We start from the raw sequence: 26,413 nt of genomic DNA on the forward strand, positions 1-26,413 counted from the left end.
TCTATCCTAGCTAGCCCCAAGGCTCATCATTGCTATTTCAGCACAGCTAGCCTACTCTTGTTTATATAAGTCAAATTTTGTTGTTAGTATCTGTCTTCCCATTGTCTTCTGTCTCCTGTTGTCCCAGGGGGACCCGTTCTGCTGCAACTCTTGTTTATTTTTAATTTTGCCATGTTTGTTAAGTGTTAAGTGCCAAGTGTTATTTTGTCTTGATTGTGGGGAAAATCTGGAGAGCTTAGAATTTTCTGATTTACTCTACCATCTTTTCACAATCCTCTTCTTTTAAAATAAAAGTTTAAAATTTGGCTGTGGAGAAAGAGGAATGAGAAGTGGATGGTGCAGAGGAAGTTGTGAAGAAAGTCTTTCCATACAACCAGAATATATATATAATGAGAAGTGGATGGTGCAGAGGAAGTTGTGAAGAAAGTCTTTTCATACAACCAGAATATATATGTATATATATATATATATATATATATATATATATATATATATATATATATATATATATAATTGATGTAAACATCTTTTGGGGGGTTAGGAAACTGGATCCCCTTGGGGAGTTCCCAGACCCTGGGAAAAGCCTGAAAACTCCCAATTATCTTTTGGGGGTGACCTGGATCCCCTTCAGGGAGTTCCCAGACCCTGGGAAAAGCCTGCAAAGTCCCAGTTATTCAATTGGAGATTTGCCACAAACAATTCTCAGCAGTTCAAACTTCCAGTTAATCAAGTGGAGATCTTTGTCTGATAGTCCTCTATTGAGTAGCCAGCCCAGACATCTCCCTCTCCCAGGCCAAGATGTATCCCATATAATCACCATTTGTTAATCCGTCCCTGCCAAATGGGTCATGCCCCCCAAGAAAGCTTTCTTCTTAGTCAACAATAAAATTTCCTTTTTGCTACACAGATTTCCGGTTTGCAAATTCTTTTGCATTAGATCTGCATCTTTGAGCAGAAGGGATCTCTCCCCCTATTCCCACACCTCATCATTTGTTGGCCTGGTATGGAGATCCCCAAGAGCCCAGCGAGGTAAGTTCCTTTTTGCTGGGGTCTATTCTACAGCGAGGATGGCCCAAAGTCCTAGGAAAATTTGGGTTGTCTGGGGCTTCACACCCAGCAGAATTCTCTGTCCAGGACTCTCAGAATGGAATTCCTGTGCCTTGACAAAAAGTCCCCTCAATCAAGGAGAGTTTTTGTCATATCTCTTTCTCTAGGTATGCCTGAAGAGAATGATGAACTATAGAATTGAAAAATCTGGGGCAGCTTATTTTCTCTATTCCTAAAGATTCTACTTTAGACTGTCTCTTAAAAAACAGAGACAAATTTGGTTTGAACGATCTCAAGACCAAAGAGCTCATTTACTTTTGCAATGCTTCCTAGCCTCAATATATCTTGGAGAACCAGGAAAAATGACCCATTAATGGCTCAATTAATTGCAGCACCATCCAGCAGCTTGATTTGTTTTGCCGAAGGTAAGGCAAATGGACTGAAGTTCCTTATATTTAAGCCTTTATGACCTTATCTCAAGACCCTAAACTAAGTCAGCACTGCAGAATGCTGCTGGTGAGATTTACTCCTGAAGGAAGATACCGACCTTGTATATGGCCCTCTCCTTTTTACTCCTTTAAGGGCACAAGATCCTTCTGCTCTTCATTGCAGTCCTTATCAGAAAGCTTGCAAATCCTTTCCAAAACCACCCCCTTATTATAAACAGGACCTTGGGTCCCACGATACCCAATCCCTCTCTTCTCCTGAACCAGATTCTGATGCTGTCCAGCCTCCACACCTCAGTTCTTCCATCCCCCTTTCTCCTCTCCAAGAGCCTGATTCAGCCACATCTTCTACTCAGATCCCTGGTCCAGCCACCCCTTCTAAACTCTGCCTCTTGAGGGAAGTAGCAGACTCTCAGGGAGAGACACTCAGGGTACAATTACCTCTCTCAATGTCAGATCTTTCCCAAATTAAGGAAAGACTGGGCCAGTACTCTGAGGACCCACCAAGTATAATGAGGGGTTTAAAGCCATTGCCCTTCAATTCGATCTTTCCTGGGGAGATGTTAATATCCTCTCCTATTGTACCATAGAGGAGAAAAAGAGAATCTGGGATCTGCCCAAAAGTTTGAGGATGACATGACTGTCTCTTCTTCTGGTAGACACCCCTCAGGGGCTGTTGCTGTGCCTGTCTCAGATCCCAGGTGGAACTACCAGGAGGGGATAGAGATAGAAAAGGTATTACCTCTTAACCTGCTTCACTGAAGGTATGAAGAGGGGAATTAAGAAGTAGGTTAATTATGAAAAACTTAGGGAGACCACCCAAGGAGCTGAGGAAAATCCTGCTCTCTTTCAGGGCCACCTTGTAGAAGCACTAAAGAAATACACTACTCTGGACCCCATTTCTCCAGAGGGGACCACTATCCTCAGCATGTATTTTATTAACCAATCTGCCCCAGATATACGGAGAAAACTGCAGAAGTTAGCCTTGGGCCCCCAAACTCCCATGACTCAGAAATGGCTTTTGGAGTTTTTAACAATAGAGACCAAGCTGCAGCAGAGGAGGAAGATCACAGGACCAGAACAAGAAATAATGAACTGGCCCACCTCTTGGCTGCTGCTATTTCCAGTAAACGAGGGAGTTCATGCTTTAAATGTTGTGGGCAGGAACACTGGGCATGCAACTGCTCTAGAAACCCCACCCCCCTTGCCCTGAATGCAACAGGGAAAGGCACTGGAAGAGGGACTGTCCAGAGATGGGTAGAGCTGCCGCCTCGAGGCTTGTCCTCTGGTCTCCTCAGAACCAGAAGTGATGGGGCCCAGGGTTTGTCCAGGCCCCTCCTTATTCCACCACCACCCACTGAACCCAGGATTACTTTGGATGTGTCAGGTAAGGCCACTGAATTTCTTTTTGAAATGGGGCCTCTCTTTAGGTTTTGTTCTGACACTCTGGTCCCACTCAACCCTCCCTCCATAGAATAATGAGAATTAAAGGGAAATTTATGAATTGTTTTGAGACTTAACCTCTGCTTTGCCAGCTTAGTGACCTATTGTTTACACATTCCCCTATTGTTTACACATTCCTTTTTTATTATTCCTTCCTGTCCTGCTCCTTTATTGGGGCATGATTCAGTGGTGAAATTGGGGACCCAATTTTCTCTTCTTAGACTTCCAAATGATCTTTTTGTACTTCTTTTGAGATCCTCCCATATTCCCTATGAAATCTGGGAGGAAATAGATTTCTCTGTCTGGGATCAGGGAATTCCTGGGAGGGCCATGCACACTATCCCAGCCTTAATTAAACTGTGAAACTCCAGTGTATTTCCCCATAAATATCAATGCTCAATAAAGCCTGAGTCTAGGAAAGGGCTGCAACCTTTGATGGAGAAATTTCTTAAGTATAAGCTTTTAGTTCCCTGCAAGTCTCCCTGCAATACTCCATTTCTTTCTGTTAGAAAATCTAATGGAGAATTTCGAATGGTGCTGGATCTCCGGGCAATTAATGAAGCCATCATTCTGATCCATCCCATCGTGCCTAATCCTTATACAATCCCAAGATTCCAGGGGATACAAAATGGTTCTCTACCCTAGACCTTAAAGATGGTTTCTTTTGTATACCTTTGCATAAAGACTCACAGTTTCTCTTTGCTTTTGAATGGGCAAACATCCCAACCAACTAACTTGGACGGTTTTGTCTCAAGGCTTCCAAGATAGCCCCTACATATTCAAACAGGCACTGGCTAAAGATTTAAGGGAACTGGAGCTGCTTGGCAGCAGTCTTATCCAGTACAGGGATGGCATTTTAATCTTCAGTCCCACAGAGCGGAGTCCCTAAATGCAGCCATGAAAATTTTGTGATTATTGCCAAGCTTCTCTATGATCCGAACCTGATCAAGCCAAGGTTTTTAAAACCCCGAAGGCCAAACTAATGCCCCTGCTCTGGCCCTACCTTAGAAAAGCCTTTCACTTTGTATGAGGATGAAAAGTAAGGTCAGGCTTTGGGGGTCTTAACTCAGGCCCTGGAACCTGACCCCAGACTGGTTGCCTATTTCTCAAAGAAACAGGACTTGGTTTCCCTAGGATGGCCCTTCTGTCTGAGAGCAGTGGCTGTTATGGTTCTTTTAATTGAAGAAGCCTCAAAACTAACTTTGGAATAGCCATTAGAGGTTTTAACTCCACACTGAATTCAAAGCATTTTAGAATCCAAAGGGCATCATGGCTTGTGATATCAGTGGCTTACTAGATACCAGCTGTCCTGCTAGATACCCCTGAACTAACTCTTCGGATATGCCACACCCTTGCTCTATTTCTTTTTTCTGAAATGGGACTATTGAAGCTATTTACTTCCTCCTCTTAATCTGGGATGCCTATATTTTTGGAGGTAGTCATCCATTTCACTTAGGTTATCAAATTTATTGGCATGAGTTGGGCAAAGTAACTCCTAATTATTGCTCTAATTTCCTCTTCATTGGTGGAAAGATCTCCCTTTTCATTTGTAAGACTAACAATTTGATTTTTCTCTTTCCTTTTTCTAATTAGATTTACCAAAGATTTATCTATTTTATTGTTGTTTTTTTTTTCATTAAAACCAACTCTTAGTTTTATTTATTAATTCAATAGTTTTTTTACTTTCAATTTTATCAATTTTTCCTTTTAATTTTAGAGTTTAAAGTTTAATATTTGATTTGGGGTTTTAAATTTGGTCTTTTTCTAGCTTTTTAAGTTGCCATCCCAAATCATTGATCTTCTCTTTCTGTATTTTATTCAAGTAAGCCTATGAAGATATAAAATTTCCCCTTATTACCACTTTGGCTGCATCCCAGAAATTTTGGTATGTTGTCTCATTGTTGTCATTCTCTTGGGTGAAGTTATTAATTGTGTCTATAATTTGCCGTTTTACCCAATCATTCTTTAGGCTGAGATTATTTAATTTCCAATTACTTTTTGGTCTATTTACCCCTAGCTTTTTGTTGAATGTAGCTTTCATTGCATTGTGATCTGAAAAGAATGCATTTATTATTTCCTGCTTTTCTGCATTTGATTTTGAGGTCTTTATGTCCTAATTTATGGTCAGTTTTTGTATAGGTTCCAAGAACTACTGAGAAGAAAATGTACTCACTTCTGTCTCTATTCAGTTTTCTCCAAAGATCTATCATATCTAATTTTTCTAATATTCTATTTATCTCTTTAATTTCTTTCTTATTTGTTTTGTGGTTTGATTTATCTAATTCTGAGAGAACAAGGTTGAGATCTCCCACTATTATACTTTTGATGTCTATTTCTTCTTGCAACTCTCTTAACTTCTTAAAGAAGTTAGATGCTATACCACTTGGTGCATATAGGTTTAGTATTGATATTGCTTCATTGTCTGTGCTACCCTTTAGCAAGATATAGTTTCCTTCCTTATCTCTTTTAATTAGATCAATTTCTGCTTTTATTTGATCTGAGATAAGGATGGGGTATGCTACACCCTTAACCTGCCACCCTGCTCCTTGACACCACTTAGTCAGGCGATATCATTCATAATTGTGAGGAAACTAGATTCTGTCTACTCCCGCCAACCTGACTTAAGGAAAATTCCCTTTGGCAACCCAGATGAGGAAGTGGTTTACAGATGGGTTGAGCTTTCTTGAAAATGGGGAAAGAAAGGCAGGTTATTCTGTGGTGACTCTCAATGGCACCCTAGAAGCTAAGCCATTGCCTCCTGGGACTTCTGCCCAAAAGGCTTTAGAACGGGGAAGGGAATGAGAGTGATCAGCTATACTGACTCCAAATATGCTTTTCACATTTTGCATGGTCACTGGGCTATATGGAAAGAGAGGGGTCCTTTGACAACAAAAAATTCTCCCATTAAACATGCAGGACAAATTCTACAGCTACTACAAGCTATCCACGAACCCAGGGAGGTTTCAGTCATATTTTGTAAAGGACACTAGAAGGGAGATTCACTTCAGGCCAAGGGAAATAAGTTTGTTTGCAGAGTCAGCTGTTAAAGCTGCTGCCCATTTATTCCTGACCATAGCACTTTTAATCCCCCAGCTCCCTGATTCTTATACCCCTTCCTATAGTTCACAGGGAAAAACCCTTGTAAAAGAAAGGGGGTACAACTTTTCTCCTTCTGGTTGGTTTCAAACACTCTCAAACCAACTCTTGATCCCAGAGGCAAGTCAGTGGAAACTGCTCTTTGGTCTTCATCAGGCCACACACTTGGGAAGAAATGCTCTGCTATCCCTGGTGAAACACATTTTTTACTGGTCACAAGCTGGGAGAAACAATCAGGCAGGTTTGCCAGGCCTGTCCAATGTGTGCCCAAGTAAATTCTGAGGGAGCTATTAAACCTCCCCTTCTCCTGAAGCCAGTTCAGAGAAGGGCACAAACCCAGGGGAAGATTGGCAAATAGACTTTACACATTGACCCCTTGTAGAGGTTTCAAATTGCTTCTGGTCTTTGTTCATACCTTTACTAACTGGGTAGAAGCTTTTCCCTGAAGGACTGAGAAGGCTCAGGAGGTATCAATGCTTACTAAAAGAAATTATACCTCATTTTGGCTCCTTACAGAGCGGTAATGGGCCAGCCTTTATTTCTCAGGTAACCCAAACTGTAGCCAAAACACTCAAAATCACTTACCACCTCCACTCTGCTTGATATCCTCAGGCTTCTGGGAAGGTGGAGAAAATGAATCACACATTCAAGTGAGTCCTTTTAAAACTGTGCTTAGAGACTCCAGAGGATTGGGTTAAAAACCTCCCATTATGGCTTCTCGGAAGAATATTAAGTTGAGCCCCTTTGAATTTCTATATGGGAGGCCCTCTCAACCACTGACATTCCTCTTTGGCTTTTTGCAATTGAATAATGGGAGGGCAGGATTTCTGTGGGGAGGAGGTGCTGGTGGTATCACTGTCCTTCCCACTCTTCCCTCTACCCAGAAAGGTGAAGTTGATAGGGGAGGGGCAAGAGCCCTCATGGTTCATAACTTCATTGATTTATGCAGGCCCCTCTTTCACTTTTTTAGACTCAGTTCCTTATCTGTACAATGAATTGGAGAAGGAAATGGCAAATCATTCCAGTATCTTTATGAAGAAAACCCCAAATCAGGTCACAAGAAATCAGACGTGACATTATTTATTGGAAGATTCTGAACTTAGAGTACTATTAATCACCATGCTAAACTAGATGACCATTGTCTCATCAATTCCACTTAGTACCTTGCAAGAATACTTGTTTCAAGTTCAGAGTTCTGGTCCATAACAGCTTTATACTTAATTTTGGCCAAATTGCTTCATACTTTTCCTAGTAGTTTTTGTCAAATAGTGAGCCTTAGTCCCAGTTAAGGAGCAGTCTTTGGGTTTAATGAATATAATATTATTGAATTTGTTAGCCTCTCTGTATCATATCTAATCTGATCCACTGATCAACTGTTCTATTTTTAAACCAGTTTCAAAAAGTTTTAATTATGATTGCTTTGTGGTTTAGTTTGATTTCTGGTACTGATAGACCCCTGTTTCTCTTTCTTTCTAATTTTGTCATTATTATTCTTGAACTTTTCTACCTTTTCCTCCTCCAAGTAAATTTCACTCATTTTTCTTTCTAGCTCTATGAAATAATCCATTGATAGTTTGATTGGTATGGCACTGATTAAGCACATTAATTTAAGTAGTATATATATATCATCTACCTATGAGCTGTTAATATATCTATTTAGGTCTATTTTTTTTCCTGCACAGAGTATTTCATAGTTGAAGTTATTTAGTTCCTTAATGTTTTGTTTGTTTTTTTTTTTTTTTAGCAAATGCACTCCCAAATACTTTACATATGTTATATTTATTTCAAATGAAAATTCTTCTTTTTGGCTCTTTTTTTTTGGATTTTGGTGATAACACACAAGAATGTTGATTTATGAGCATTTGTTTTATATCTTGCAACTTTGCTGAATTTATTATGTTTCAGTTAAATTTTTGATTGTTTCTTTAGACTTTCCTCAAGTAATTTTATCTACAAAATAAATATTGTCTTCAAAAACCTTATAATTTTGCTTCCTCTTTGCTTCTGCTAATACCCTGATTTCTCTTTCTTATCATCTTCCTTTGGCTAGCATTTCTAGAACTATGCCAAATGGTAGTACTGATAATAAGCATTCTTCCCTTATTTTTGTTCTTATTCTAATTTTTACCCAATACATTTTATGTTTGTTCTTTGTTTTAGATACATATTACTTATTATATTAAGGAAAGGTTCATTGATTAATTTTTTCTAAAGTTGTGGCTTTTTTTAACTTATTAATTTATTTTATTTTATTTATTTATTTTTATTGAAGCTTTTTATTTTCAAAACATATGCAAGGATAATTTTGCAACATTGATCTTTGCAAAATCTTATGTTCCAAATTTCCCCCTTTCCCCCCACCTCCTTCCCTAGTTGGCAAGTAATCCAATATATGTTAAATATAATAAAAATATATGTAAATCTAATATAGGTATACATATTTATACAATTATTTTGCTGCATAAGAAAAATCAGATCAAAATGGAAGAAAATAAGAAAGAAAATAAAACTTAAGCAGACAACCAAAAAAGTGAAAAAGCTATGTTGTGATTCACACTTAGTTCCCACAGTCCTCTCTCTAGGTGTAGATGGCTCTCATCTTCATAAGATCCTTGGAACTAGCCAGAATGATCTCATTGTTGAGAGGAACCACTTCCATCAGAATTGATCATTATATAATCTTGCTGTTGCTATGTATAATGATCTCCTGGTTCTGCTCATTTCATTTAGCATCAGTTCGTGTAAATCTCGCCAGACTTCTCTGAAATCATCCTGCTGAATGTTTTTTATAGAACAATAATATTCCATAACATTCATACAACATAACTTATTCAGCCATTCTCCAATTGATGGCCATCCACTCACTTTCTAATTTTTTGCCACTACGAAAAGGGTTGCCACAAACATTTTTGCACATGTGGGTCCCTTTCCCTCCTTTAAGATCTCTTTGGGATATATGCCTTGTAGGGTTTTTTTGGAGAGAGGGTTGGAGGGAAGCAAAAGGCATTAAATGACTTGCCCAGGGTCACATAACTAGTAAGTATCTAAGATCTAAGTATCTAAGTATCTGAGGAATTTGAACTCAGGATGTACTGATTTCAGGGCCAATGCTTCTTCTATCCATTGTGCCACTCAGCTGTCCTTCTTTCTAGAATTTTTAATAGAAATGGGTATTAGATTTTTTCAAAAATCTTAAATAATATTGATGTTATGTAGTAGTACGTGGCTTTTATTTATATTATTTACACAATGTATTACATTAACAGTCTTTTTTTTGGGGGGGGGGGTTGTTGTTGAATCAATCCTGCATTCCTGGCATAAAAACAACCAGCCTAGGTAAAGTGTATAAACCTTCAAATATATTGTAATAGCCTTTTTTCCTAATTTTTTATTTAAACATTTTGCAGCAATACTTATTAGGGATATTCATCTACACAGTTTCATTTCTCAGCTTGGTCACTTCTTGGTTTAGTTATCAAGACTGTTTTTGTAACAGAGATTAGAAGACTGCCTATTATTGCAAACAGTTTTATGTAATACTAGAACTAATTTAAACTTTTAAAAATAGAATTCACTTGTAAATCCACCTGGTCTTGCAGTTGTTTCTTTGGGAGTTCATTTAATGTCTTAATAAATGTCCTGTCTTTTTTATATTGAATTATTTACATAATCTATTTTTTCTTTGGTTTATCCAGATATATTATATTTTTGTAATTATTAATTTATATTTTTTAAAGTTTGTGATAATTTCTTTCAGTTCTTCTTAAGTTGTGAATTCTCTTTCATTTTTGATATAAACAATTTGGTGTTCCTTTCTCTTTAAAAATTAGGTAGGTCTTCTTTTTTTTTTTTTACAAAAACAAGCTCCTACTTTTATGTATAAATTCAGGGTTTTTTTGCTTTCAATTTTATTCTCTTTAAAATTTCAAATGCTTAGTTTGAAGCTTTTATTTGTTGTTTTAAAAGTTTTTTAGATCCAAGATGATAATTTATTTTCTTTTATTAATTTTTATTATGCTATTCTTGTACATTTTGGTCATTTGAAGCCTACTTTCAGTTAATATTAACCTTATCTGGCTAAAACTTGACTTGTGGAATAGTAATATTATGGAAAGATTTTTTCATATTCCTCAGAAAAGAAGCCAAAGGGAAGTTTAAGCTTCCTAAAGTGATTTAGCTTTTTGTGGAAGGAATACCTTGATGCTAACTCTGTAAGCAAATTTCCCATTCCACCAGGAAATCATGAACCTTGTAAAAATAATTTGGCCTGTGACATGACTTAGTTTATAGAGTCTGTTTAGGTTTAGCTAATTTACCTATTGCTTTGTTTTTTAAGAGGATATATTCTGTTTAACTAAATGTGTTCAACTTTTATGACTCAAGAGAATTGCTTTGCATCAAAAGTTATTTCTGTCTCTCTGACACAGTTTTTTCCTACAAAAAGCCCAGAATTATTTTTCTACCTTCTGAAATTATGCTTAAGCATAATAAAACCTAAGTTTTTACCTCTGAACTTTCTGTGTTGTGAAAGATTTATTCAGAAACAGTAACTTTTTCTCTACAGCAGATGTAGAGAAGCACTTCCTAGCTATGTGACCGTGGGCAAGTCATTTGACCCCCAAAAGCCTCAGCTTAAAAAACAAAAAACAACAAAAAAAGGAAAGATTAAATCTTCTGTTTCAGAAACTCATACTCACAAGCTTATATTTACCTCAGAGGTTTCAAGTTGAGCCAAATACAGCTGTCCTGCTGTTATGAAAATTGCTGATGAATTGTCTGTTTCCTAGTAGATTCTGTTTTTTGATTTTAGGTTTTTTTTTTTTTTTTTTTTTTTTTTTTTTTTTTGGTTTGCTTGTTTTTGACTCTTATTTGAATAATCAATCTGTTGAAATTTTGGAATACTTAGTTTCATAACTGCACAGACATTCTAATGAACATAGTCCTGGGATTGAGATGTCAAAAGTAAAAGAATTGGTCTGAGAAATTCTGGGTTTTAATAGGCAAGAAAAGTCTTCCCCCATCCCCACTCTATCCAAACTTTGTATCAATACCTTATGTCCTCATTTTTCCATAGACACATAAACAAAAGGTTTGTGTGTTATGGTTGAAGTCATTATGTCTGAGACCTGGGTATTATTAAGACCGAGAAGGTCCTGGTCTGCTTCAGCATGGCTTGTTTTTGACTACTGGTTCACTGGCCCTAGTTCAGTGGTTGTGGTGTGGTATAAATATCGTAGTAGTTTAATTATTGGTTAAATGATCCCGATAAGAATACTTCTGTCATATACCTCACTGTCAAATTGAGGATAGGTCAAAAATCACTGGGGATCTCATTCTTTCTAGTCACTGTCTCCATAATCTATTTTATAGTGTTGTTGCCACCACCATCAACAAAACTTTTTTGAGAACTGACATAAAAATTTATTCTAAAGGTCTCAATGAATTGCTTTCAATGATTCTGATTTGGTAGAAAAATTTGCTTCCAAAATCATTCTTTTGGATACCCCATATTCTGGTTCAAATGTTCCTGGTACAAACTGTTTTACACTAAAGTATGAAATCTAGTCAGTTTGTTTGTTCTTAAGATAACTTTATGGGTTGTTTATTGGCTAATTTGGAAAATATTCCCTCCAAGTAATCCAAATTATCTAAACTTCAGTTTTTAAAAAAATTGGTGAAAATGTTTGGACAAGATTAACTTTCTCCAAGAAAAATCCTTTGATTTTAACATTTTTTGTGGGATTAGATTGGTTATAGACAATCTATACCTTTATTATATTATTTATTGGTACATTTGAACACACCTTCAGAATAAAATATTTTGTCCTAAAATTAAAAATAATTATTCACCTGATAATCAACTTTAATCCCTATCTCTACAGTGTAGATTTTGATAGACTTTGGTAAGCAAAAAGCCCCACCTCCTTATGCAAGCAAGGCACTAGGCTACTGACTCTGACTTTTAGCAATTTTTCCCAAGAAAATTGGTAAGAGCAAGAAATTAGAGCAAGTTTATGGAGTTTAATCAGGATGCAAATGAACATTCTTTACTATCATGGGGAAGATTAAACCGTATCTTGAGACTATATATAAAAATACAGGATTCAACAGATTCTATAGTGGTGAAAAATTATGTCTATTGTGAACAGAGAGGACAGCAAAAATATGACTAACCTCTAAGATCTACTGATATTGTTTCAAGTCATTAGAGAGAACTGATGCTAAAATACTTTTATTATAGAATGAACAGGAAAATGGGATAATCCCAAACATCTCTCCCTGCAATCTGTGTAATATACTACAATTCTGATGCTAAACCCTCTTTCCCAATAAACAAGGACTTAATTTCACTGGCCCTTTGATCAGACTTTCAGTGGGATATGACTAGGAACTAAAAATGAGATGTAGTAAAAGTAAGTTAAATATTGGGGTCAGAGTATAAAAAGAGATGGAGTTTTGAGGTTTGTAGGATTTTAATCAGGAAGAGAAAGGAGAGGTTTAAGCAAGTAGAGATGAGAAAAATGGGTGCAAAGTTAAAGAAAGTGGGACAGTTTGAGTATTGACATACTAAAATTCTATCCTTGAAGGATCATTAGAAAGGTATCTTTAACTTTTTATGTGGAGGATTCATAATATCATTATGTTTGCAATTCTATATTTCAAGAGACTATCATAGGTCCCCAAAAGAGGAGGCATGAATGGAAGTAAATTTCCAAAGTTAGCTTACTTTGGAAGTAAGCTAACTGAAAATAATTTCAGTTTGAATTTTTGGTATTTAGTGATCTTTAGGAAAATTGAGATTTGGAATGATACCATTTCAGATTTTAATTGATTGAGTTTTTCCTGAACTAATTTATAATTTGGTTTCATATAAAATGAAATGTGTTCTAATCAAATAACTGTAATATTTGGCCTTCTAAAAGTAAATCAGACCTTAATACAAAATATACTTAATATTTGGTAATATATTTGTAAGTTGCATTAATAAGAATTAAAAATGTTATTGTTTCAAAATTAATTTATATTGGGATCTGAGTGTAGTTAGTATAGAATGTGAAATTAAGATGACTGATATAATTTTCTAATTCAGAATAACCTATGTTCTGATAATTCAGAAATTTATTCAACTGAATTGATTTCATTTGTCTGGCAACAAATTTTATTTTAGATTTAAAATCCATAATATTGTTTATAGTATTGTTAGGCTTCTTATTTTTTTGAATTATGATTTTTGAAAAATCATTCCATAAGAATGCTGTTAATTTCAAAAATGATCCATAGAGGGCAATTTAAGTAACTTCTCTTTTAATCTGAATGCTGTTAGACTATTAATTGAACTGATAAGAGTATGTGGCCAAAATGTTTAAAAACTATTAAGTGTTTAATTGGGTATGTTTTGCTTTAATAATAATAAAAAAAATTAGAGTTTGGAAAAAATACCTTAGACCTTGTAAATTCTTAACTTTGAAATTCTTGGGAGACTTAATCAGATTCTTTGTGTTCAATCATTTCAATCATGTCTGACTTTTCATGACCTCATTTGTTTTTTTCCCCCCAAAAAAAGATGGCAAAAGATACTGGATAGTGTACCATTTTCTTTAGCAGATGAGGAAACTAAAACAAACAGACTGTGACTTGTCTAGAATTACATGTCTAATAAAAATGTTTGAAGCCAGTTTTGAACTCATGAAAATGAGTCTTCCTAATTTGGTAAGTCTTCTATTTGCTTTGCCACCTCGCTGCCCATCAGATTCTTTGGGACAAATTTACAAAATCTTGGTCTTACTGACACCATATTGTGAAATTCTAAAGTAATGAGAAACTAGATCCCGTCAGAGCTGAAATAAGGGGGCTTACACATTTGTTTTATGTTATATGATAGACTAGTTATCAGACTAGTTATCAATTATTAGACTGTTTTCTATGTGTAATATATGTGGATGTATATATCTACAGACACATACATACAAATGTGTATATGTATGATTAACTTCTAAATGTTTCTTTTAAGAACAATAATAGGACAAGTAAACATATTTTCTGGCTTGTTATTTTATTTTTATTTTTTTTTAAATGATAGCTTTTTATTTTCAAAATAATGCAAAGATAATTCTCAACATTCAGTCTTGCAAAACATTGTGTTCCAAACTTTTCTCCCTCCCTTCCTCCACTCCCTTTCCTAGATAGCAAGCAATCTAATATATAAACATGATATTCTTGAATAATATTGTAAACAAAATTTTCTTTTGACTTGAAGTAATTAAGAACAAAACTGAAAAAACAGAGCAAAAAATTGAACATCCTTCAGGCCCAATTGAATATACACAGATAATTTTTTGTTTTGGTAAGAAAATTTTTTTTCTTCTCTTTTTGCTTTAGATTATAGAGACTATGGGGGCAGCTAGGTGGCGCAGTGGATAGAGCACCAGCCCTGAATTCAGGAGGACCAGAGTTCAAATGTGGTCTCAGACACTTAACACTTCCTAGCTGTGTGACCCTGGGCAAGTCACTTAACCCCAGCCTCAAAAAAAAAAAAAAAAAAAAAAAAAAAAAAAAAAAAGATTATACAGACTTTAATTATGATTTAATAGTTGTCTATAAGTACCCAAAATTTTATTAAACATTTTATATGTAAAATTGCATTTGTGATTAGATTTTTTTTCTTGCTTTGAAGTCTCTATCCTATAATATTAAGAGACAAAAGGGCACATTTTAAAAGTCAGGCTATTATGGATTCCTTTTAAGATTCTTCCTTTAGCCTGTTATTATTAAATGTTCATATTAAATACAGTGTTTGGGTAAAGAAAAAAAACAAGTAAAGGGTATGTAAAAACTTGAATTCTCTGAACTCTTTCAGGTGAATTAGGGCTTATTTAATGGTTTTCTTATAACTATTGTTTCATAGATTAGCTTCAGCAGTTCTGACCTGTTTTTCACCACATGAACTGGTACTGAAGATGAAATTTAAAAGGTTGTGTGAGGCTTCACTAAATTGAATTATTTTATCATCAGCAAGTTTAGCAGAATTATCAAAGGAACTTCTGCAAGTAACTTGCAAGGTAGATTTACTGGGAAGAACATCCCTCCAGAACTGTCCTGGAAATGAGACCTATTCCAGAACTTCTAAGAGAAAATATTTCCTACGATTAGACAACTAAATGGGACAGCTAAAACTCGTGATGAAACATGCTGATTAAATGGATATTTGGAGTGGATTACCAGGAACAAGTTAGATAAAGAAGACCTCATATTATTTAATGTTGATGAATATTATCATATTATTCTTACTTTAATGTTTTCTGATACTTATATTTACCTGTATTATCAAATTCTAATATGAATTCATCAATTTAAAAGTATGTGATCAAAGATATGTATTACAGACCTTTCTGTGATGGGAAACTGTGATGATAAATTTTCATTTTTATTTTGGTAATTTTTAATTATGCCATCCCTCTTGAAATATTTTGGCTTACCCCAAACTGGTTTGCATTAATATGAACTTCATCTGGCTTAAACCTGAATCATGGAATAATAGTGTTAGGGAAAGACTTTTTGATATTCTTCAGATAAGCTGAAGGGGAGTTTGAACTTCCTGAAAAAATATAGCTACTTGTAGAAGGATTCTCTGGACATTGACTCTCTTAGGCATGCAAATTTTTCCTCTCAATTAGCGTTGTGAACATTTTAAAGTATATTTTAGCTTGTTACCTGACTTAGTTTACCTATAGAGTCTATTTAACTAGTTCTGTTTCCTTAGGGGATATGTAAGATTATAATTCTGTTTAATTAAGTTTGTTCAATATTTATGCCTAAGAATATGTACAAAATATGTTAAAATTATTTCTCTGTGACATAATTTTAGAATACTAATCTTTGTTTAAGGTTGTTTTTCTTATTTTCTGACATTGTTTATGCATAATAAAACCATTTTTAATATCTATAATTTCTGCATTGTGATGTTTATTACGTAGCACTAGCCTACCACAGGAACTCAAAAAGGAGCTATTTCTCCTATAACACTTGCTTCCCTAATTTGATAGTTTGTTCTTTGATAGAGGAAACATGAAAGTTTGAGAGTAAGGGCTCAACAGGAACTAGCAGAAGACAAATCTAATGAACACATTTTAATGGTAAGATGATTCCTTATTATATCTGTGTGTATACCCCCTTTTAACCTGCCATCTGCATAAATTGTTTTGGCTAAAAAAAGAAATTACCACCAATATCCAATCTTCTGGCATTATGGCTCTGAATTTCTCTCGATGGGTCTTGGATGTCTGCCATCCAGTTTAGTCCCTACTCAAAGTCTTCAAGGCAAATGGTATTCCTAATGGGTGCTATATCTTAAGACCATTATGTTCATTTAAAATTTTTCCAAAATTTTCTTGCTGAAATCCTTGAATGAACAGAAATCAAGCCTAATATGGCTTAATTCTGCCCTAGGGAATAGATTCACCAAACTGGATTAGGATAGGGAAGTAGGAAATACTCCCTTAAAACTTGGTATGTGGAATACTCTGAAAACTATTGTACTCTACTATATGAAGCAACTGGATACATCCCCAGGTTCCCACTCATCAGACCCAGCCCTTTTTGTGTAATATACTTACATTTTAGATTCACAAATGTTAAATTCAGGGAGTGGAAATGGGGCTCTAGCTATATCTCCATATAGAGTTCACTTCTGATTGAGTATATGATGCATGTGTTTATATATATAGCCCTAAACTACAAGGCTTGACTTTTCCTCTCATAATTTTATAATTTCTTCATGGACCTGAACACACTTACAGAACAAGAGCAGAGGACAAAGGAAAGCATCTTGAACTGAAAAACAATAAGAAGGGTTCTTTAAAATTTAATAGGGTTCTTTAAAAAGATAAGCTAGGTTTCCCAAACTGGAGCCTTGATTAAACTCCTACCAGACCATTCCTTGGTATGAGACCACTTAGAGAAAGCCACACCTGACCAGCACTGCATGAGAACGACATGACCTGGGGAGCAAGAGGAACAAATTCTGTTATAGAAAACACCATCATCTTTATAGTGGTTACCCAAGGGTCAGAGGTCATGGGATAAAGGAAAAACTTAGATATCCTGGCTAGTTGCTGACTAGCTTATAAACCAATGATTTATATTTCTACCTGTCTATAGCTGTAATGCACATACATATACATGCAATATGTATGTATATACGCATAGGTATGTATATGTATGTGAGTACAAATATATGTATATGTATGTGAGTACATACATAGGTATACATACACTATCTACATGTGTGGGTTAATATATGTGTATGTATATACAAATAGATAGATGAAATGTGTCTATGCCCACACCCAAAGGGTCGAGAGAGAAGATGGTTATGTATGAACTTGGTCATTAACTTAGTGCTAGTTATTTAACATCAGTGGAGAGTCAATATTGTGTTTTGTTATCTTTCTTTTTCAAAGAAATAAAAAAATACTAAATGCTGATGTGGGTGTGTTTCTTTGCTGTTGGTCCCTGAGAGTGACAGGGAAAAGAATGTTGATAGGAAATAAGCTAGTAAATGGGAAGTATTCTTAAACACTTACTATGAATCAGGCACTGTGTAAATGAAAACAAGTTATATACAAATAATTCTTCTATATTTTAAAATTTAGAGCAAGTCTATAGGAACTTAGATCAAGCTGGGGGGGAGGATACAATTGAGCAGTTAAAACTACCCTCTAAATAATTTCTTAGTACCTGGGAGATAGATTTTAGAGATAAGGAAATGAGAAAGCTAAGTAAATTAACCAGGGTTACACAACTTCTGGATATCCATTGCAAGGGTGTGCTTGGAACCTGGAAAACTTCTTGTGGCTTTCTGAATATAGTGAGCTCTGTAGGATTCAAGCTCAACAAAATAGTCAAAGTGGAGTTAATACCTCAATCACCTGACCTACTAACAGGTTCTTATGCAGACGCTTCGGTACAGATTAATTACTCCATAGCAGCATTTGAGCTAATTGCTGCTGCTGCTATCAAAGCATGGGCTTCTCTCCCCAGTAAAAACGACAAGGGTGAGACCTTCATAAAAACTGAACAAGGACCAAATGAAGTCTTTACTGATTTTGTGGCATGTTTGCCGACAGCTATCATATGGACTAATGATAAAAATATAGTAACAGACACTTTGGTAAGGCAACTTGCTAGAGAAAATGCCAATGAGGTTTGTAGAAGGATTATACTAGGACTACACAAGGCTGCTCCTTTAGAGGAGATCATAAGATGCTATGCCACAGTGGGCACAAATACCTTTTATAGCCAGGCTATGGTGCAGTCTTCCCAACATAGGAAGACAGGATCCCTTTTGGCAAGGGACTTCCAGAGAGACTCGTCAATGCTTTCAATGTGGTAAAGTAGGCCATCTGAAAGCTCAATGTTGGCATAGAGACAGAGTGAGAAAACAGGGTGGGAGAACTAGACCCAATACCCCATGTCCAAAATGCAACAGAGGACTCCATTGGGCATCAGAGTGTAGACTGATTCAGGGAAACGGGATGAGCGGCCCAGCTCCAGGGCCCCAGGCAAAAAACACTTGGGGCATGATGACAGCCGATGCCACACCCAGAGAGTGCCTACAAACCCAATACCCAGACATGACCAATGAGGTAGGAAGCCATCTGATGGGAGAAAGGGATTACACAATCAGTCAGCCAGGAAGCAACATGATGGGAGAAAAGGATTACTGTTAGGGAGGATAGAGTTGTATGCAGCTGGGACAACTGAGATACCCCCTGGAGAGGTGAAATCTGTTCCTCTCCAGCCTATGGATCCCTTGCCTCCAGGGACAGTACCTCCTGAGAGTACTTACAAAACACTGTTCATTCATACACTGATATGGGAAACTGGGGAATGTGTAGATAATATCCCAGTCACTAACACAGGGAGACAATGTGTGACTTATCAACCAGGGGAAGTAGTAGCATCAGGTTTATTGATACAGACCCCTAATAAGCAATCTGATGACAGTCACCCATGTTCTGACTCCAAGCAGCAAAACTCGAATATACTGGACAGCAGCTGTGACAGCTGACCGACCTGTGCTCACCATCTATATAAATGGCATAGCATTAGAAGGACTTGTGGACACAGGTGCAGATCGCACAGTCATTAGAGGTGCCAACTGGCCCAGTCACTGGCCAAAGAATAAGGCAGACACCTACATGTTTGGGGTAGGAGGAGCAATAGCAGCTGAAGTTGGTGCTACCCCTTTAAAATGGATATTTGAAAGTGAAACAGGAGTTTTACTCCTTTTATAGTTGAAAAAATCCCCATCAATCTGTGGGGAAGAGACATTTTATAACAATTAGGGTTAAAAATGAGTACTTTGGTTTTTTAGGCAGGGCTGCTGTTGAAGGCCTGCCAACACTCACCTGATACACCAGTGTGAGTAGAACAGTGGCCCTTAGGTAGCGATAAAATTCAGGCCTTACTAGACATAGTACAGGGACAACTTGACCAAGGACACTTACAACTTTCTTTAAGTCTTTGGAATTCCCCAGTATTTGTTGTAAAAAAAGAAATCTGGAAAATGGAGGATGTTAAGTGATTTAAGAAAGGTAAATGAACAGATGGAAACTATGGGAATCTTCAGCCTGGACTTCCATCTCCTACTCAGTTGCCTAGAGAATGGCCTTTGTGGGTTATAGACATTAAGGATTGTTTCTATTCTGTCCCTCTAGATAAGGAGGATATGAAAAGATTTGCCTTTTTAGTGCCCAGCGTTAATTTAGCTGAGCCTTATAAAAGGTATGAATGGACAGTTTTGCTACAGGGAATGAAAAACAGCCCAAGTGGTCACTGAATTCCTTATACAAGCATTTGCAATTATGGGTATGCCACAAGAAATAAAAACAGACAATGGACCTGCATATACCTCTAAACATTTTGCACACTTTTGTGCACAGTATAAGATTTTACATACCACGAGCATACCCTTTAATCCTCAAGGACAGGCAATAGTAGAGAGAAGAAACAAAGATATTAAGACACTCCTCCAAAAACAAAAGAAAGGGGGAGCCACAGGTAGCCCTAGAGAACTTCTAAATCTAGTTCTCTATACTATTAATTATTAAGTTTTTGACAAAGATGCACTGGCTCCAGCAGACAGGTTTTATAACCCATTGGAAGGACAGCATCCAGTGAGAGCAGCTCCATTATCTTTAGATAATCTCCAGGTGATGTGGAGAGACCCAGAAAGTGGTGAATGGAAGGGACCAGATAAGTTAACTGCTTGGGGGAGAGGGTTTGCTTATATCTCCACAGATGGAGAAGGAATCAGATGGGTGCCAACGAGCCGTATTCTCCTTGTCCATTGGAGAGAGGTGGAACAAAGAAGAAGACCCAAGAAACATCGGGTGGTTCCGTTGCTGACTATGCCCACCACTGAAAGAACCTGGCAGTTATGGCGTTTGGCTCATGGACATCAAAAATTGTTGGACTTGAAAATCCTCAGAAATCATTGGATTCTCTGAGGCATCATAAGACTGTTGCATGACTTCAAAACCTGTAGGAATCAGTGGATTCCCTAACATATAAAAAGACTGTTGTTCAAAAACTTGTGGGGATCATTGGATTCCCTGACATGTGAAGCAATGGACAATAGATTGGTTTTAGACTATCTCTTGGCTGCTGAAGAAGGTATATGTGTGATTGATGTTTACATTCCCTCCTTCTAGGACTTCTGGAAATCTTTTACACCACCATGTTGATTCATATTGTTTGTTATATCACTACTTGTATGTACAATTCATGTTTGTTACACCTTATCAAGCCTGCACTGACTGTGGGGAGAGTTATCACTAATAGGCTCTGTGTTATTGCTATGTGCTTGTGTAATACCTCCCATGCTGATGGGTTTGTGCATACTTGTCTCTAATAAGACCCTTCAACCCGCTAGCAATCCCCACTTCTCTTTGGTCCTTTTCATCTCCCTTCCTGAGAAGTCAGGAGGGGCGTGATCACCTCCTTTTTGGGGTTCTCACCTCCCTGAGAAGTCAGGGAAGGCACGACCTCCTGTGGTCTAAAGCAAAAGAAAGCGGGAGATGTAAAGGGCTAGAACTGAGCAAATGCACTTGGATAATGGAGCACGTGAGACTAATTGCCAGTTGGACAATTCTCTATTAACATGTTTGAAGAACGACCCTCCCCAACTTTTCTGTGCTGGCTCGATTGGTGGGACAAAGAAGGGAAAGTGACTTGTGTGGGTAGAGTAGGAGGAGGAAATGGAGGCATTCTCCTGGGGGTGGTGGAGATTGCTAGATCTAATCCCCTAATGGGGACCCCAAAAGACCAAGAATAAAGATTTTTGGTGATCCTGACTCTGGCTGATTTCTGGGAAGACAGAGTTCCAGCATAATCCCTTTCTGCCATGTGATTGCTTTTCAGCTGATTGATCACATCAGAGCCCTGTCTTTCTAAAGACTCTCTGGGTATAAACTCAGCTGCCATCATGCCCTACCTGTCTTTTGTATGATATCTTGGAGCTAGGCCCAACCTCCTTTCCCTGGGTCAAACTACATTCTGAGGCCCAGTGGAAGCCCTTGTGGCATTTTGGACATATGGTTTTGGATTTTATTTTCTCACCCCGACCTCTCACTCTATCTTGTTGCCTACACTGGGCTCTCAGATGTCCAATTTTTCCACAATGAAAACATCGCCGAGTTTCTCTAGAAGTTCTTTACCATGAGGGACCTTGTCTTTCCATATTCATCATAGTCTAGGTATAATAAGCATTTGTGCCCACTGTGGCACAGCGTCTTATGATCTCCTCTAAAGGAGCATCCTTGTGTAGTCCCCATATAATTCTTTTGCAAACCTCATTGGCATTTTCCTTAGCCAGTTGTCTAATCATAATTCTTGTACCTGCATTTTCTCCAATAGTTCTTGTGACAGCTGTTTGCAAACATCCCACAAAATCCGCAAAGGGTTCATTGGGACCTTGCTCTATTTTTGTGAAGGCTCCCCCCTGATCTTTCCCTGGGAGGGAACCCCAAGCTTTTGTTGCAGCAGTAGCAATTTGTTCATAAGCTGTTATGGGGTAATTAATCTGTTCTGAATTCTCTGCATACTGACCTTCTCCTGCTAGTTGGTCAAAAGTAATTTGTATGTTAACTCCAGTTTGCTTATTGCTTTAGGCTTGAATCCCAAATAATTCATGATACTCAGAAAGCCACAACAAGTTTTGTCCAGGTTCTAAATATGTCCTTGCTATGAATTTCCAATCACTAGGGGTTGGGATTTCATAAGCCAAATTATCTAGTAACATCTTAACATAAGATGATGTAGTCCCATAAAAAGTGCAACCTTTTTTCAAATCCTTAATTTTTTCCAGACCAAAAGGAGTGTATCTTCTCCTTTTTTGACCTGTAAGGTCAAGCTCTTCAATCATAGAGTATGCATTTATTAAATCAGATACATCCTGTCCTTAATTTTTTGCCTTAACCAGTGCTTTTTGTAATCTTGTCATACATAAGGCTGCTTCATAGGTGGTGCTGATTGCGTCACTGCCTCTCCCCCTCCTCCTTCTCCCTCCATCCATGAAGGGTTAATTGAGGGAAGTAGGCCAGGGGATGTGGAATGACCTAATTTCTCCTGCTGTGAAGCATCACACTTAAAAAATTGTACTTAACTCCATTCTTATCTGATTCTTCATCCTTTTCACCTAGTTCAGGTGGCTCTTCCCCTTCCTGCTCTTTCTTCTTTTTCCTTTTTCTATAACTTATATAATTTCCTAAAGCCAGTTGTATTAAATTATATGTATAAAGTGTATTTTTGGAAATTGAGTTTGGATTGAAATTGTAGTATTCACATAGTTGCTCTCCTACTAATTTCCACTCATCTGGATTCAATTCTTTTTCCTTAGAGAACCAAGGAGATGTGTACCGTATAGTTTCTAAAAGTTCAGTGATCTGCTCCCAAATTATAATCAAACCTTGGCTTTTCATAAGTCTGACAATGCTTTCTATCATTTTTCTTGAATTGAAAATGGCTGTTTTCTAAACATCTATCCCATTTCAGCTGAAGCACTAGTTTAGCCCTTTATAAAGTTTCCTTCTTGTAATTACCCTAATTTCTGGGTCAGAGAAACTTTTCCACTGAAATCAGGATTGTATATGTCCCATGTTCAGGGCCAAAATGTAATATTCTTCTCTAAAATATAATCTTCTCTGGGAGCAGGTTTCTTTTCAGTTCAATAATCACAAGTACAGCCAGGGATTAAAGTCCAAATCCTTTATTGTCTCCTTCAAATTGGTCTTGTCTCTTTTCCTAGGGCTCGGCTAGTTTTCTGGAGGCCTTCCGGCTCTTGGTTTCAATGTTCTCCATAGGACAGCTGCCACCACTTCTCTGTCTTCCTTAGTTCTGCCTGACTGCCTTCTCTGGCTTCTGAATCTGCTTGACTGAATCCTGGCTGAGACACTAGAAGCTCTTAGTGTGCCTGTCCTTTCTGGCCTTGACAGCTCCTCCTTATATGTTCCACACTGAGTACACACCAATCACTATATCACTAGGAAACCATTATTTGTTGTAGGATTAAATCAATACTAAACTGAATTTAACCAGTGTCTCCTCAATTCCACTGACTTAGCATTTTGTAAGAATCCTAACAACCTCACAGTCCTATAGCAACAGGCAAGTAATGAATGAGTAGGTGTGGATAAACTAGGATCTCTAGTCACAACTTTGCACAGGTTATAGAGTCTTCTCACTGGAATGAAGTAGTGGGATTCAGCAGCCTCTTGGTTGTCTATACAAACCTTTTTTAAGGACCATACTGCTTACCTCCTGGCATAAGGAAAAAGCTAGAAAAAGTATTCCCCAAATTGTCTGCTTCACCTAATCCTGGTTTGCTTACTGCAGCACGCAGGGATCTTACCCTGCAGTCAAAACACAAAAAAGTATACAACATTTTTGCAAAGATGATTGCACTCATCATCACCATATAGAATATGTATATGCTTATGTAACAAGATGAAATCCAGTAGAACTGAAAGACAAAGATCTCCTGTTATAAGATAACTCAAAAGATATTGCACCAAAATGGCAGCCCTGAGTCAAACAATGCTGGCAAATGAAGGCCAAGTTACCGAAACAGGAGCTGGATATATGTTTTTCTATAGTGGCTACTATAATGCGGAGCACTATGAAGCTGGCAGAGGTTTTGCCATCAAATCTTATCTACTTAATCATCTTGTATTATCTTCTAAAAGGAACAAATGACACACTTGTAACAATACAATTGATCTTCTACCATGATAAACCCTGATGAGGTGGAAGAAAAATTTTATAAAGATCTGGAGACCCTCATCATCAATGTGCCAAAAAAGGACTAACTTATAATTTTGGGTGACTTTAATGCCAAAGTAATTAGACTTTGTAATACCAAAGTAACAGACTAAAAGATGTGGCAGAGACTCCTTGGGAGGAATGGAGTCAAACAACAGCAGCAATAGTCACAATGTATATCTCATAATCTTTTCATTTCCAACCCTATTCTTTCATTAACCTAAACACAATAAAACTTCTTAGATACACTTCTTTCAGCAAACATTACCATTTAATAGACTATGTCATTGTAAAAAGAAGAGACAGACAAGACAAAAGAGTGATGAAAGACAATTTGTGCAGTGTGCAGAATACTGGATTGATCATCAATTTATACAATTTGATATTAGAATATCAAATGTTCATTTGCCTGAAAGGCTATTTTAGGGAGAACTCACACAAGGAAGCATTCACATGGAGGTCAGATGATGCAATAGAAGGATACTCTCAAGGTCTGTATTGAGAAACTTTGGAATTGATTGTGAGACATAGGAAATACTGACACAGGACCATGCTCATAACAAAGAAGGCAGTACTAGAAGTAAAGCAGAATTGCAATAGCTCAAAAGAAACATGAGATGCATAAAATTTGACTTCACTACTCCAAATGTGGTGGCACAGCCTTCTGAACTCATATTGGTCTGATCAGTGCTGATCTTTCACACCAACATAGTGATGTCATTTTGGTCCTCTTTGAAAACAAAAACCCACAATCAACCAATTCTTCTATTAGAATGTGAGCTCCTTGGTGGGAGGGAATGATTTTTGACTTTTTTTTTTTTTTTAAATTTCTAACATATCATGGTGTCTAGCACATAGTGACTAGTTAATAAATGGGAGTTACTGAAAGACTGATTACTAGTAAGTTGTAGAAGCACCTATGTAGCACAGGTGTCAAATACATGGTCTACCAGCCAGACCAAAAAAAAAATTAGAAAAGATTTAACACAATAAATAAAAATACAATAAAATATATAATGTTAATGGATTTTTTTAAGTCAACATGCAGTCTGCAAGATTCTTTATATATGGCTTATGGGTTCACAGTGTTATTTGAGTTTGATATCACTGATGTACAGCATGGTGGACTTAAAAACAAGAGGAACTAAGTCCATATTATTTACTAGGGGTTAAGACTTCATAAGCTAAATTCTGTAGTAACATCTTAACATAAGCTCATGTAGCCCCATAGAGAGTGCAAGTTTTTTTCAGGTCTTTGAGGATGTCTATATCAAAAGGAGTGTATCTTTTACTTTCTTGGCCTGCAGAATTGAACTGTTGAATCATGGGAAAAATTTGAAGTTTGAAATCACTATATATTTCTTTTCCATCTTGTGCTGCTTTAAAAATTGCTTTCTGTAATCTAGTTATAGGAGTTGGTGATTTCTGGGGGGGAGGTGCTGATGATATCACCACCCCTCCTACTCCTTCTCCTCCCTCTGTCCCTGAAGGTGGAGTTGATATGGGCCTGTCAATAATTTGCTCTTTAGTTGAAGCTTCTTCAAGAGAATCAGAGTCATCACACCCTAATTCCTCATTTAAATCCCCTTGCCCTTGGGCAAGATCTTGATCTTTCTTTTTTTCCTCATACTTCCTCCTCTGTTCATTTTAAAAACTTTTCCTTTTCCTACAACTTGCTCGATAGTTTAAGTCTAATTGAACTACATTGTATATATAAAATACCTCTGGGGAAATTGAACGAGGCTCATTTTTTTGTGTGAAATTCTTTCAGTTGAAGTCCCACTAGCTTCCAGTTATCTATATTTAATTTTTCTTCCTCTAAGAACCAAGGGGACATGTGTTTTAATGTGCCCAAGAGTTTATCAATCTGTACCCAGGTTACAAGTAAACTCTGTTCCTCAATTATCTTAATTATACTCTCTATAGCACCATTCCTGGGTGGGGCTGGAGCTGGGGCTGGAGCTGGGGCTGGAGCTGGGGTTGGAGCTGGGGCTGGAGCTGGGGCTGGAGCTGGGGCTGGAGCTGGGGTTGGAGCAGGGTCGGCTGAGGTCGAGGGAATG

General features: G+C 37.1%; 1 protein-coding gene and 1 long non-coding RNA gene across 2 annotated transcripts in view; both read left to right on the plus strand.

Moving 5' to 3' along the window:
• Positions 1 to 1,411: 1,411 nt before the first annotated feature.
• LOC141566583 (HLA class II histocompatibility antigen, DM alpha chain) overlaps positions 1,412 to 26,413 on the plus strand; it is a 32,489-nt gene continuing 7,487 nt past the window's right edge. Inside the window, exon 1 of the mRNA XM_074311329.1 lies at positions 1,412 to 2,880. Within this exon, the coding sequence (XP_074167430.1) occupies positions 2,508 to 2,880 (373 nt within the window). The 5' untranslated portion in view covers positions 1,412 to 2,507. The remainder of the gene's footprint in view (positions 2,881 to 26,413) is intronic.
• On the plus strand, positions 10,849 to 15,976 carry LOC141566585 (uncharacterized). The gene is made up of 2 exons (XR_012489360.1): positions 10,849 to 14,376; positions 14,938 to 15,976. It is a non-coding gene; the product is annotated as an uncharacterized LOC141566585 (long non-coding RNA).

This window comes from Sminthopsis crassicaudata, chromosome 4 (assembly GCF_048593235.1).
Source record: "Sminthopsis crassicaudata isolate SCR6 chromosome 4, ASM4859323v1, whole genome shotgun sequence".
In the NCBI taxonomy this organism is placed as follows: domain Eukaryota; kingdom Metazoa; phylum Chordata; class Mammalia; order Dasyuromorphia; family Dasyuridae; genus Sminthopsis; species Sminthopsis crassicaudata.